The 14,764-nt window shown below is 44.0% G+C and overlaps 2 protein-coding genes and 1 long non-coding RNA gene across 3 annotated transcripts; 2 read left to right on the top strand and 1 right to left on the bottom strand.

Annotated features, from left to right (window-relative positions):
- Positions 1-128: 128 nt before the first annotated feature.
- LOC108925453 (HRAS-like suppressor 3) lies at positions 129-3,955 on the bottom strand. The gene is made up of 5 exons (XM_018737395.2): positions 3,877-3,955; positions 2,758-2,829; positions 2,524-2,632; positions 2,109-2,377; positions 129-998 (listed from the first exon to the last, which is right to left on the bottom strand). The coding sequence occupies exons 2-5, from the start codon at positions 2,770-2,772 to the stop codon at positions 876-878; spliced, it is 516 nt and encodes a 171-aa protein (XP_018592911.1). The 5' UTR covers positions 2,773-2,829; positions 3,877-3,955; the 3' UTR covers positions 129-875.
- A 120-nt stretch (positions 3,956-4,075) lies between these two features.
- LOC108925454 (uncharacterized) lies at positions 4,076-8,791 on the top strand. The gene is made up of 3 exons (XR_001965408.2): positions 4,076-4,148; positions 4,576-4,672; positions 8,683-8,791. It is a non-coding gene; the product is annotated as an uncharacterized LOC108925454 (long non-coding RNA).
- A 1,355-nt stretch (positions 8,792-10,146) lies between these two features.
- On the top strand, positions 10,147-14,378 carry ints5 (integrator complex subunit 5). The gene is made up of 2 exons (XM_018737062.2): positions 10,147-10,402; positions 10,875-14,378. The coding sequence occupies exons 1-2, from the start codon at positions 10,332-10,334 to the stop codon at positions 13,861-13,863; spliced, it is 3,060 nt and encodes a 1,019-aa protein (XP_018592578.1). The 5' UTR covers positions 10,147-10,331; the 3' UTR covers positions 13,864-14,378.
- The last annotated feature ends 386 nt before the right edge of the window (positions 14,379-14,764 follow it).

Raw genomic sequence — 14,764 nt, 5'->3', positions numbered from 1 at the left:
CTGTAGATACAGCTTCATGAAAAGTGTAAAAGTAGATGCAAGAGGCTCAATGCAGACAAATTTACAAAGCCATGAAATGGGTTACTGAAAGCATTAGAACGTGGGACCATTGAAATGGTGCGAGAAGCTCAAAACTTAAAATTTTAATAAAGGACAGGCAAACCCTTCCTTTACAGCATTAACAAAATTACATTTGTCATAGATGTAACATCTTACAGAAATAGTATTAACTCTAGGAATGCATCTGTGCTGCTTATTCAGTATTAACATTAAACAGACCTAAAAATCCCCTCTCAGAAGGATCTCTTACAAAAGTTTATTAGAATGAATTAAATCCTAAATTTCATTGCACCGCAGTCAGATGTTTTCAAGAGCCCTCGACACTGGCACGAGTATAAATGTGCTTTCTTATTAGTTTACTACGATTACAAGTATCTACATAAAATGGAGAACGTTCAAGGTTTCCTCCCTATGAGGGAAACAATGGGCCTGAGCTTAAAGCCAAAATTTTCAGTACGGAAAGGCTTGATACCAGAAGAAAAATATTTGGCACAGCATTTAAATATCTATTTTGTGGCAGTTCTGAAATTCTTCATTTGTCTGTAAAACCCAGCATTACCTAGCCAGGAGAACTTTGCAACAGACCCCACAGCTACAAAATGGAAAAATGACAGAATGTGAAAACCCTTTAAATTCAATAACTGATATTGCACAAAGATACCCAATCAGTTATCTGAAATTACAAACCAGGTAGGAGACATTTAAGGGGGAAAAAATATTTTCAAAGTTGTTTGAGCTTAGTCCCTTTAAAAAAAAAAAAAGGGGTGTGCCTGTACTTGTACCTTCTTCCCATTCAACAATGAGCTGCTTGCATCTTAATTTTTGTACTTCCGCTCTTTGTTTCCACTTCCAAAGAATGCAGCAGCGGCTGCGGCCAGGACTCCCACACCGATTGCAGCCACGCCCGCTATTGCAGCCACCTCCACTGCTTGGCGCACCTATAGACACACAAGTTGACGGAGTGCTGTAACAGATGAGAGAACACCCACACAAACGGTACAGAGAAACAGCAGGCTGCATATACAGTGCTGCTTGAAAGTATGTGAACCCTATAGGGATGGTTATTCTTGTGTAAAATATTTACCTTTTAAAATCTTAAACTCAAAATGAATAAATGATTGATTTACACACCTGATTCTAGTTACCTACTTGGTTTAACCAGTGCAAGTTGAAGTTCACTTTTTTTTTGCAACTGCACCATTTCCATGTTTCTACCACACACACACACACACACACACACACACACACACACACACGATTTCCTCTAAAGTAACATATGGAATTGGTCATTACACACCTATTATGCCACATGACAGACTGCTTCTCAACTCACCAGTTCATGGTAAAACTAAGGGATGCAAGGGTTTCACATACTTTCAAGCAGCACTGTAGATACACACTATAGTCAAAAATGTATTATGCGCGCACACACCTCACAGACCCAAGAATACTCAGCAGGCTATTCTCTGAATTTTAGATCAGCAGCAGTTCATTTTTGCTCTCTAATGCATTTACTGGGAATTTTTACCCCAGATTTTTTTAAAAGTTTACCTGCAGTTCCAATTAACAAGGCTCCCACGGCCCAGGCAGGCTTTGTCAGGTAAAATAAACCTGTATCAAGTAACTGCAACTGTGCATGTGCAATCATAGTTACCATCTGCTAATTTGGTTCTGAAAACAATGCCTCGCATTCTCCATTGTCCCAACTCAGCTCCACCTACTGATATGGAGGAGTTTCATGACACAATGTGTCCTTTCAATACAGCAATCTGAGCTTGGACTTCAGCAGAACCTTCCTTTTCTTGGGGCAACGTAGTTGTTGCTATGCAACCTGAACTTCCCTGACCCCTGAAATCCCAGTCCACCCTTAACCAAAAGGCTAACCTTGAATTGAAAGGGTGTGAACGACTTGCTGTATGATTGGGTAAATGACCATTTGCTTCTTAGAATATCAACATAACAATGGCGTTTGTTTCACTGTGATTTTGAGTGCGCCATAATACCCACATAAACAAGTGTAACACAAAGACATGCCCAGAGTTACACACCTGTCGTGACTCTGCCTTCCCATATCTCAGTTCCGTGACGAAATGCTCACAGTTGCCTCGGAAGACACAGTACGGCAACTCCTGACCCACCAGGCTCTGAGCCTCCCTCAGTATGGTGCCAATCTTCCTGGGCTCATACTTGTCGTCCAGCAAGTTGTTGATGCGGTACTCATTGTTGTCCACCACATCCCAGAACTCCTCTTTCTTCACTACAGCCTTGTCATACAGGACAGACATCATGCTGTAGGCACCACCACGAGCATCCTCCGCTGGGTGGACAACAGCAGAGAACGTATAAGGAATTTGAACATTTCTTGTAAATGACAGTGAAAGATGATTAGTAAAACTGGTAACTTAATGGCTTAAAATCACAGCTACTTCATTTGACACGGTTCTTCCTGGACAGGGCACTCACTCGGTGGAGCGAGGTGGATAACATAACCATTCCCAACGTATATGACCCAGTGTTGGTAGGTCCCACGGAAGATCTCAATAAGGTCGCCAGGGTCAGGCTTCTCATCAAACTGAAAACACCAAAAATCTGAAAGTTGAACAACTGAACAGACAATTTAATTCTCAACAAAAGAGACATTGCTCAACTGAAGTTGCTCATCGGTCCACGTGAAGAGAAAGTTCAAACAGAACCTACCAGAGTTGGAGCCATTGTGCTTCAGGAAAGCAATCAATGTATCGCTTTGAACGGCCCTTTCAGCTTCCAGAACTGTGGACAAATAAATAAATAAATAAATAAATAAATAAAATAAAATTTACATTTTGCTTTCCCTTACAACATGTGTCACCAATAATCAAATGGAAAAAGACAGTAATTCATGGTACATACCACTGAGACAATGTTAGATACATTTAGGCTACTGTACATGAATAGCCCATTGTGTAAGGCTTTATTTTTCCACTAATTTCAGACATTAATAAAGTTGTAGCAATTTAATAGACCATATATATTATTATTAGTGTATTGTTTTCACTTTCACTTCTAAATGTTTTCTTCCCTTGTCTTTTCTACGCCCGAATAACTTCTTCAGTTCCGCATCGCATGTTACTCATTTTAAAAACAGAAAGAAAAAAGTTGAAAATGAAAGTCACAAGTAGTAAGTTTCTGTCGTTGTAGCGAAACGCAATTGCTTTAGAATAGACTGTAACAGAACAACAAATTAATAATTTCAAAGATTTACTTCGAAATACAGTAATGAAGTGAGTAATAAATCACCATATGGAGGAGAGCCAACTACTGACACAGGTCAAAGTATTAGAACAACAAGAAGCAAGATCAAGGTGACGCGCCTCTCCTTCTGCGCAGTAGGGACGAACCAGTAACCTGCTGATCGCTTCAGCGTTTCTATTCGGACTCTTTCGTGCGTCTTACTTCATAGAGCGGGAGGCTGCAGGTTTGCTCTCGATCCCGAGCGAGTCCGTGAGACCAGCGGCACCGAACCAGTCCTCCTTACTGCTTCGGCTTTTCCCCCGCCGCCATTTATTAACCTTCCACTGGATTTTCGATACAGAGAAAAAAAAAAAAAAACTCCCAAAATGGCCTTTATAAGCGTGTTGATACGGAAGGGTTCATAAATTCGGTTAGTAAACTAGTATGTCAGTGAGTGGAGGGCTGACAACCTAAAAATTCAGTCTCGGCTCTTCCGACAGCCGATAGCAAAGCAAGTCGTGTTTTTAGGACGAATGAATGCGGATATTTCCAGGAGGTTTTTTTCAGCGCGGAAAAAAAGAAAAAGGACGGAAATTTAAAAAATACCTTAAACCCCGGATTCGTGGTGCCGAAGCTCTTCGTGCCACCGAACTGAAAGGGACGGAGCGCTCGGCCGCCGACAAACACTAACATGCGCGGTGAGCGCAGCGGGGAATCCCGCCTCCGCCGCGCGCCCGGTCCACTATAATAAGCTGTCACGCGCTACGAAAGCGGCAGCTGAGCGATGGCCTGACGAGAATTTTTATAGCAGCTCAGTCTCTGTTACCTGTGGCTGCATTTGGAAGACAAGCATGTGCTGAGTAGTTCATCCTTAACGGGTATGAGGAATGATTTTATTGATTACCTGAGATGTTTACTGAAGCCACTTGAAGCATGAGACTCGTTCAACTAGCCGCGCGTCCTCACTGGACTCATTAAGGAACTGGACCGCTTCGCATCACGTGACCTTCTCCTTCACGCCTTAGTAAAGTACAGCTACGGCACTACGAGCTTAGCGAGTCTAAATGTGGCAACACCATTTCGTATATTCTACACGTCAGCCACTGTCAAGCTTTATTTTCTGTTGACTGAAACATTTTCTTACGTAATGCTAAGTTTGTGCAGTCCAGAATTCCCAAAATGTCCTAAATTAATACATACCATGAATGGCAGTGTTATATAATCATGATTATATAGAGGATGAAATACCATAAATTTATACTGTATAATAATGTAAGGCTGTTGAGTGCTACCTTCCTCTTCCAGGAGAAGAGACTCCTTTAGACGTCGTGAGGGACAGCCTGTCTTTGGTTCTCTGCTTGACCGCTGATCCAGCATGAAGGGTCCCAGTATTACTCTATCTGTAAGTCTTCGTGGACAGGTGGTGCAAGTGAACGCCGGGAACTGCATGCGTGGAGTTTGTATGTTCTCCCCGTGTTCGTGTTGCTGTCCTCTGGCTGCTCTGGTTTCCTCCCACAGTACAAACACATGCAGTTCAGGCAGATTGGTGATGCTAGTTGCCCCTAATGTGTGTGTGTGTGTGTGTGTGTGTGTGTGTGAGGCTACACTTGTGCCCGGTAGATAGAGATCAAGGTAGGTAGGTATTAAAATTGGATGGATTTATACATATGCAGTATATATACTGTATATACATACTCCATGCAGGCAGATCCTGGCATTTGTTTGCAGCACTCTCTGCGAAGAATATGTATTTGATATAATTGGACTGTACTTTGAAACATGCACTTCTGCACTTTGGTGAGTGAGAGAACTTGTGAGCCTCGACCTGCACACACACGAAAGGCTGCCGACATGAAAAGAGCAGAAATGAAAGATAGCTCATGAAAAATAGAATGAGAAAGAGAGATTTCGTGTGTGTGTGTGTATTTGGGAAGAAGTTTCATGGATGCCGTATCTGGGAGGACAAAGGGTGAGGACAGCAGTTTTTGCAGTGGGTGTGGGGAACATCTGTGCACCTGAGACATGCCGGGACATGGGTTCAATCCCTGCTCAGTGTGTGTGGAGTTTGCATGTTCTCCCCATGTCTGTATGGGTTCCCTCTGGGTGCTCTGGTTTCTTCCCACAGTCCAAGGACATGCTGTTCAGGTTCCCCATAATGTGTGAGTGACAGAGGGTGTGTGTCTATGGATGAGTGACCTAGTGTAAGTCACACACACACACACACACACACACACACACACACACACACACACACACACACACATTTTCAGAACCGCTTGTCCCATACGGGGTCACGGGGAACCGGAGCCTACCCGGCAACACAGGGCGTAAGGCCGGAGGGGGAGGGGACACACCCAGGACGGGACGCCAGTCCGCCGCAAGGCACCCCAAGCGGGACTTGAACCTCAGACCCACCGGAGAGCAGGACTGCGGTCCAACCCACTGCGCCACCGCACCCCCGTTAGTGTAAGTCACTTGGTGAATAAGGTGTGTGTTACTATTATGTATTTCTAAGGTATTTAAACAAATTCATGATAATAATGGAACGTGTATAACCACTTAGTGATGTTGTATACGCGCAATGAAGGGTATTTTTATTCTGCCTTCCGTTTTGTAACGCTTCTGTGTACGTACGCCGCCACACTATGACGTCACACCGCAACTACGCCCTGGATGGGTGTGGCCTACACGTCACTGATGTTCGCGAATGCACGGGAGGGAGAGGAGGGTGCGCGTGGACGTTTTTTAGTTTATTCTCGGCTGAGAAAGGACTTGAGTGACGTAACATTTTATTTTTAGGAATGAGCTGATTGACAAGTTCATGCGCCGCTTAACGACTGACTGCATATACGACGGCGATCCCATAATAAGATTTTTTTTATTATTATTTATTTTTTATTAAACAAGATTATAATAATAAAGCTGAAAAATTCTTATCGACTAGCGACGTCGCAGCGCAACGTGTTACTGTTCGTGGTGCTGCTGTAAACAAACCTAGTGCGCTGCCAGTCGTATAAAAGTACAGTACATAATACTCATTATAATAAAAACATATTATGGTTTGTGTTTACTATACTGCACATTTTGTTTTATCGTTATTTAGAGCGTATTCTTTGTACTTAGCATACAGTAAACTTTTTAATATATAATGTTATGCTGGCAGCAGCATCATAAATCTCGTGTTTACCGCGTCTCTTGACTGGATCGAGGCTATACCATCTAAGTTTGTATAAGTACACTCTATGAATCATACCTCAAAGACTCTGAATCGAACTTCAAAGACGATATTGCCGAACGACGCATTTCTCAGGATTTCCCCTTCGTTAAGCGGCGCATGTCTCTAGTTGAATACTGTGTTCAATTATTCAATCCACGTTTGTGTATAACACACACTTAGCCAGACTGCAAGGAGAAAGAGGAATCAAAGTGGCGAGATTAACACATTAATAATCAATACATTAAGTAAAATGTATTTACTTTGTAGTCCTACAATTAGATATTCACTTAAAACTCTCCAGTTGACGTCATAAATAAATGAAAATACACACACACACATTTTCAAAACCGCTTGTCCCATACGGGGTCGCAGGGAACCGGAGCCTACCCGGTAACACAGGGCGTAAGGCCGGAGGGGGAGGGGACACACCCAGGACGGGACGCCAGTCCATCGCAAGGCACCCCCAGCAGGACTCAAACCCCAGACCCACCGCAGGGCAGGACTGTGGTCCAACCCACTGCGCCACCGCACCCCCTAAATGAAAATACTTCAGACCAATAATACTATGAATGTATTTAATAACATGATTCATTATTTTAACCTACATACCTTTACAGTTATTTTCAGATATTCAACTTATGAATAACATGTTAGGAATGTACACAATGCTGTTGCCATACATACAGCCCATATGCTTGAATTAACAGAAGCAATTCAAGAAATAACTTGATTTTAGAAACAGATCAAAATCAAAAACATTCATAAAATTCAACTCTTGTGATATCAAAAGAATGTATTCTTAACTCACTAAACATAATTAAACTTCAGTTTTTTCCAGAAGTCACTTCTTCCACCTGAATAAACTAGGTTGTCACTCCAATCAGTTCAACACCAAAGTGACAGGTCAGTTCTGCACTCTGATTGGTCTCCCTGCAGCAGAAGACCGTGACATCCAGCAATAACCAATGAAATCAACAGATGACAACAGCTGACAGGTAGGAGGTGTGGCTAATGACCCACAGTAAAATGCATGCAGTAGGTAAGTAGAGGGGGGTGTGGTTGTCCAGCTGGTTTGGCCAAGGCCTGCTGGGTGGTGGGTCTGGGGTTCGAGTCCTGCTTGGGCTGCCCTGCAGCAGACTGGCATCCCATCTGGGGTGCACATCCCCCTCCCTCAGCCATGCGCCCTGTGCTGCTGGGTTAGGCTCCATCTTGCCGTGATCCCACTTGGGACAAGCGGTTACAGCCAGGTGTGTGGACTAGTAACACTACATAGTCTTCGTTGTAAGTCGCTTTGGAGAAAAGTGTCTGCTAAGCGAGTAAATGTAAATGTATTTAAGTAGAGGAAGTAGAATAATTACATTTACTTATTTACCAGGCACTTTTCTCCAAAGCGACTTCAAATGAACTCTACGTAGTGTCATCAGCCCATACACCTTATTCACCGCGGTGACTTACACTGCTAGATACACTACTTACACTGGGTAACTCATCCATACGTGAGTGGAACACACTCTCTCTGTCACTCACACACTATGGGTGAACCTGAACAGCATGTCTTTGGACTGTGGGAGGAAACCAGAGCACCCGGAGGAAACCCACACAGACATGGTCAGAACATGCAAACTTCACACGGACTGAGCAGGGATCGAACCCACATTCTTTCGCATCACCCAGACGCTGTGAGACAGCAGCGCTACTCGCTGTACCACCGTGCCAAAACAAGTATGAAATTTTCATGAGATTACTCCAAAAAATATAAACACAATAAACAGCATGTTAGAAAAGTACTTCTGTAACAGTAAGCATTAATAAGGTGACAGCTCTGAAAAGTGTAATATCAGAAATGCAAGAAACCTCTAGTTACAATCAATAAAAGTGTAATAATTCAGATGTTACATAGTAATTTTCTTGAGTTAGTTTCTGTTAAAACCTCAGATATAGCTATATTTCATAAAATTGTAAAAACTTTTATTTCCTTAACTCTTGCTTATATTAAAATTAAAACTGATTTATAATGACTGATGATTGTTCATTGAGGTGCAATATGCAGCATTTCTCATCTTTTTTCTACATTTATTTTGAGATTTTACAAGGGGTAATGAATACATTGCCTATTACAGGAAACACAATGCATGACCCTATTGTGTTCAGAAACAATCTGCATGCTTTCAGATATCTTTATTATCTTCTCTCAGGTCTCCATGATAACAGGACCCCCCTTCTTACTGCACTATGAGAATCAGCAACTCACCTGAACATTACCTGTGATGTGTAAAGACTGCGAAAGGAGTGAAATAAAAATGATCTGCCTCTTTCTGTTTGGGTGCACTGACATTTATTAACATTGGTTTTAGAAGGTAAATGTGAAGCTTTTGGTAATAAAAATAACATTTCCGTCGTGTCTGTAACTAGATTGCGACTAATGCAAGGAGAGGAAGGACACTATTAATGTGTGTCATAAGATTCATAAGTAAACACAGTTTATGTTCCCAAAGCTCTCAGTAGCTTGGCAATAAATTTTTACAGTATCCCTTCAGGGCTGAAGTGTTCAGGCTATAAAATGGAACAAAATCACCCAGCCAAAGTGTAAAATGATTATGTGGTGTCAGCATCTGCTCTCTTAAAGTTTAACAAGAGCAGCAGAACAATAACAACAACAGTATTAGGAATTCTGGAACAAAGGCAGTATATAAAAAACTACAGGGCTTACAAATGCTCTCATGATGTATTTACTCTTTACTAAGAAAAACACTGTACTTCTACATTTTAAATGTCATGTTATTAATATTTAGTGCATTTCATGGACAAGTTTAGTAAAGTTCAGCGAAGCTTCATTATGAAGTTCATTATAAAGCTGCCTGAAAAGCCACCATACACATCAGGGTCACTTTCACCAGGATTATAAAACCTTCTAAGTGAATGCACTTACTTTAAAATAAATCTTCTACAATAGCAAATTTAAAAATATCAAATTTTACACATTAGAATTAATAACTATATTTTCTATACAAAAATATACTCTATATATTTTTTTTATCCTTTATTAGCCCACTCTACTTATATTATCTGTGTCTTGTCGCTGTCATTCTGTCTGTGCTGTGGAAGTTTGTCACCAAGACGAATTCCCTTGTACATGTAAACATACTTGGCAATAAAACTCATTCATTCATTCATTCACATATTTTGATAAGATGTAAAATACCTGTACTCAAGTGTTTCTTTCTGATTGTTTGTTGCCAAACAACTGAAGTAGTTAAACACATGCCTCCCTCCTGCTGGCTTTAATCTGAAGTACCATGATTTTACTGCACTGTATTTTACCGCGATTTATTTCAACATTTCGTTTCTTTTCATGTTGTTTCCCTTTTTCCAATTTCCCCTCCTTTACCAGAAACAAGAAGGAAGGAGTGCAATGTTACTTTTTCATTTAAGACCTTTGCACTTGTAGTATATATTTTTTCACTTTAACTATGCAAACTTTTAAATGTAACTGCGTATTTGTGACTTTTATTTGCACTCTAAGTTCTACAATTCATGCTATTTTTACACTAAATTCATTTTAATACTGTACTACCACCCACACGGACAGGAACCTCGTAGACGGTCGACACGGTTTCCGAACGGAGTCTTTAAAGTGTTACACCTAAATGCGGCGTTACGGTAGTGAACAGTCGGAAAATATAATAGGAATTATATTCGCGAGTAAAGATTGCTTCTATGTATATATAGCCCTTAGGGGGGGAGTGTTATATGTACCGTTAATACGGAGCTTTTAGTGTGTTGCAGTTGTATCGGTCTGCCTACCGAGTAGTTTGAATGTTTTATTTTTGAAGCGAGTCGAACGATGTCGGCCGTGTTTGACGGAGCTCCGCTCTCGGCCATGCAGTCTCCTCAGGCGCCTCAGAGCTCTCTCAGGTAGCCGCCGCTCCAGCTCTGCTAACTACGAGAAAAAAAAAAAAAAAAAAAGTAGTCTGGATACGTCACATAACATCTTCTCAAAGAACGGTTGTATTCATACACAGCACGTCTCAAAAATGTCAAATTTGCCTCCTAGTTTTTGGAAATGACTCGCCTCGATCCCTGTTTCTGGGAGAAAAATAATGTATTAATTTGACTTAATAGTATCTGCCCTCTTATTAATTTAATAAATGTTACTGAGCCGGCTTTAGTACGTTTATCCGTTAATACTAAATAGTCTACCGGATTAATGGTGGTTCTGGTTAACGTATCACACAGTTCCCACGTGACTTGTCCTGTTTGCCTGGTGTCCCTTATTTTTCTTTAACTTGACTTCCACATTTGTGCACTCTGTCTTTTCCCCCTCCTCTTCTCTTCTCATTTCCTCACCATTTCCCTACCCTGTGTCATTGCGCATTTCCTCTCTCAGCCCCCAGGAGCTGGCCTTGGAGATAAAGGCGTTCATCAGCGGTGTGGACCAGGCGCAGGGGCGGAAACTAAGCGTACGGGACCACGCTCGTTGTGCGGTCCGCCTGCTGCGCACTGTGCCCGCGTGTCGCGGGGCTGCCCTGGAGCACCTGAGAGGGGTGTATGACGAATATGTGCTGGCCTTCCTTCAAGACCTGGAAGGGGAGGGTGACGGTGGTGGAGCTGGTGGCAGCGGAAGCTTGAGCTTAGAGGATGTAATTGAGGAGATCCATGGGGTCCTCTCTGAGTTCATACGTCTCAACCCTAAAGCATGGGCTCCTCTGGTGTCCAGCTGGGCAGTGGATCTCTTGGGCCAGTTGAGTAGCAAGCACGCGGGCCGACGTGGGGCTCCCCACTCCTCCAGCCTCAATGAGCTGCTGCAGTTGTGGATGTCTTGCACAGCTACACGGTCCCTCATGGAAAACTATTCCCAGTGCCTGGCAGCCATGCTGGCATGGTGCCCTGATGCTTGCGTTGACGCTCTTCTGGACACCTCGGTGCAGCACTCCCCGCACTTTGACTGGGTGGTTGCCCACATTGGTTCTTCGTTCCCAGGCACCATTATAAGCCGTGTTCTGGCCTGCGGCCTGAAGGACTTCTGTGCTCACGGCTATCAGGGGGCTGCTTCTCCTGAAATGCCAAATCAGCAGAGCTCACTGATGCTTTGTGCGACAGAGAAAAGTTGCGTTCCCAAAATTGGGTCTGTAGTAGGGATCTTGGGACACCTAGCGTCACGCCATGCAGACAGCATAAAAAAGGAGTTGCTGCGGATGTTCCAGGAGAGCCTTACCTCTGCCCAGCCCCCCTCAGGAGTTGCAGTCCGGGAGAGTTCTCCCCAGCTCCGCCGTGCCACGGTACCCTTTCTGCTGCAGCTGGCAGCGCTGTCTCCAACCCTGCTAGGCGCGGTTTCCGCTGAGCTTGTCGACTGTCTGCGACCTCCTGTGCTGCTCCAGCTCCAGGAGCAGTTCCAGGTTCTACCGCGTGAGGAGATTGACAACATGGTGAGCCTTGCTGTGCATTTGATCAGCCAGAACCCTGCAGGTGGGCCACGTGTGCTGCGCTTCCTGGTGGACACTGCAACTCCAGCCTCGGTCATTATGTCAGGCCCTGCATCTGCCCCGCAGGAAGGCATCAGAGAGTCCTGCGACCGCCTGCTCCAGCTACTCCTGCTACACCTTCATAAGCTTGTCTATAACCGTCCAGATGGTGATGATATCTACCCCCCTTCATCTTCATCTACCTCCACCTTTTTGTCTCCGCCTCGTGTCATTCCTTTCCTCGAAGAGCTGCGGGGGCATGTGGGGGAGCTTTGTGCCGAGACTCTCAAGCTTGAGCGGAAGCGGCACCTCTGGCTGCATCAGCTCCTCTGCCTGTTGTCAGTGTATGGAGGTCCCAGTGTGGCCACAGAAGCCCTGTGCCAACTTCTCACTCTGGCCAGGACCCCAGAGGAGTTAGCCCTGTCTTCGCAGCTGCACGCCCCACTCTCCATCTGTTTGCCCGGGCTTCTTCCAGCTGCTGTGATGCGTTGTGTAGCACAGATCCACACCCAGAACCTTGGGAGCAAAGAACTCGCGCAGCTTCTCAACAACCTTGCGTCCGTCATACAAAACAATGAAGAGGAAAACAGAGGAGCCTCAGGAGTCCAGTCTTCCATGGCGGCTCAGGTTGGTGTGGCCGTCTCATCACACCTGCATGACTTCTGCCCCCTTCTTCTTCATGGAAACCCAGCAGTGTCTCAAGCGGCTGCCCGCCTCTTGTCTTGTAGCCAGTTATCACGGGCTGCCTCTCCAGCAGAACTGTTGGTAATCTCTCGAGCTGCTGTGGCACATTTCTTTCTGGCTCTGAGGTTGAGGGCTGGGGGAAATGGTGGAAAAGATGGAGGAGACTCAGTGAGCTACTCTATTCAGCTTTTGTCTCGTCTGGCTGCCTTTTCGCAACTCACGCTGAAAGCAGTGCTACAGCAGCTGGTAGAGGGTGCTCTGCACAGAGGCAATGCTGATTTGTTTGGAGGCCAGAGAGAAGATCAAGATGGGGACCACCCATCTCCATCTCTGACCCCAGATTTAGGAACATCTTTGCTCAACATCAACTGCAAGTTTGGGACAACCGTCAATTTCTCCGGTAGCGTGTGGTCTGTTTTTCATGCTGGAGTAATAGGGATGGGGCTGAAAACACCCCACATTGTCCCACATTCAGACCCTGAGCGTGTTACTCAGAACCTGCAAACCCTGCTCGCCGTTGCTGTTCACTGCTGTAGCTCGAGCAGTGGAGGTACGAATAGTAGTAATGGCACTAGTGGTGGGAATTCTCGATGTCTACCCTCTGATGAACCTGCTCCCATTAGCGCAGAAGCCGCTAAGGTGATTGCTGTAACGCTGGTCGAGAGTGTGTGTCCTGACGTGGCAAATGGTGAACTTGTTTGGCCTCCGGAAGAGCATGCCAGGACCACTGTGGAAAGAGATATCCATATCCGTCGGTGCTTTGAAGGTAACCCTGTTCTCTTCCACCTTCTTCGTGTGGTCGCGGCTGGTCGTCCGGCTCTGTGCTACTGCTCAGTAGTCCTGCGGGGGCTGCTGGCCACTCTCCTTGCCCACTGGGAGTCATCGAGGGAGCAGACAGCCCTAGATTCACCGTGGCATCTTCAGGCCTCCTGTCTGTTAGTGTCCTGCATGGGAGAGGGACAACTCTTACCCCCTGTGTTGAGCAATATTCATGAAATATTCCCATATCTGACTCCCTTCGAGGTACGACTCTTGCTTCTGGCAGTGTGGGAGTACATGCGTGGAAACAGCCCAATGCCACAAAAGTTTTCCTTCAGTGCCGAGAAGGGTTTGTTCTATCGGGACTTTTCCAGGGATGGAGACCTGTCACGTTACCTTGCCCCTGTTTACAGTGTCCTGCACAAGAACATTGACCAGCTGGGACACCTGTGCTGGCGCTTTCAGCTCTGATCTCAAAGGAGTTAACATGACAATGGTGGACCTTGGGGGGACATGGTGACGGGGAAGCAAAAACACACTGCAGTTTTTTTTCTTAGGGTAAGGACATTTAGTAATTAGTACCACTGTTCATGTTACAATGCTGAAAACGACTTTTTTCCTATTCTTTTTCCATTAAAAACCGAGCTTCAAAATGAGCTGTAAATTTAGAAATATTTGTCAGATTTTGTAAGCAAAACATGCATTACTTGGAATAGTATGCCAATATTGACTCAATGTTTTTTAGTCAGTGTTTTTAATGTGTTTCTAATATTTACATGACTGGCACTTACTGACCACCTGTCACATGCTTACAAACTGTTTGGTATAATCAGTGATGTTTTTTCTTCAATTTTTGAGTTTTTTTCACTTGTAAATCATTGTTTTCTATTACACTGACAAGTGTTCCAAGATATTTTTGGCAATGGTGCATTATTCACAAGACTTCATAAAGTATTTTGTTGTAACTCTGCAATACTGTTTTCCTGATCTTCTCAGCTCTTCTTAGAGCAATGTTAAATATAAATTAAAGTGAGGGGTGATACTTTAAATAGGATGTATACGTGGCTGCTGCAGTGTGTTTCTGTGTCAGCAATTTGCTCAAGGAATGAAATGCTCAAATGGTCACTCTACAGCACCTTGTTAGCACTGTGTTGTTGTTCTTTTATATAAACGTAGTCTTTCAGTTATAAAAATGTTGTCACATGGTGCATTTTCACAGGAAAGCCTCTGTCTACTTTTCACATATGTGAGAGAAGAATTTGAGCAATGGAAAACCCCAAGGTAGTGCAGGAACATGTGAAGTTATGCTCAGAGCTTTTGTTAAATGGTTGTTGAAAATGGTTCCCATAAAATAATTTATAGAATTTAATGC

This window comes from Scleropages formosus, chromosome 13, assembly GCF_900964775.1.
Source record: "Scleropages formosus chromosome 13, fSclFor1.1, whole genome shotgun sequence".
Lineage (NCBI taxonomy): Eukaryota > Metazoa > Chordata > Actinopteri > Osteoglossiformes > Osteoglossidae > Scleropages > Scleropages formosus.
This window is presented reverse-complemented; position numbering and strand designations above follow the sequence as displayed.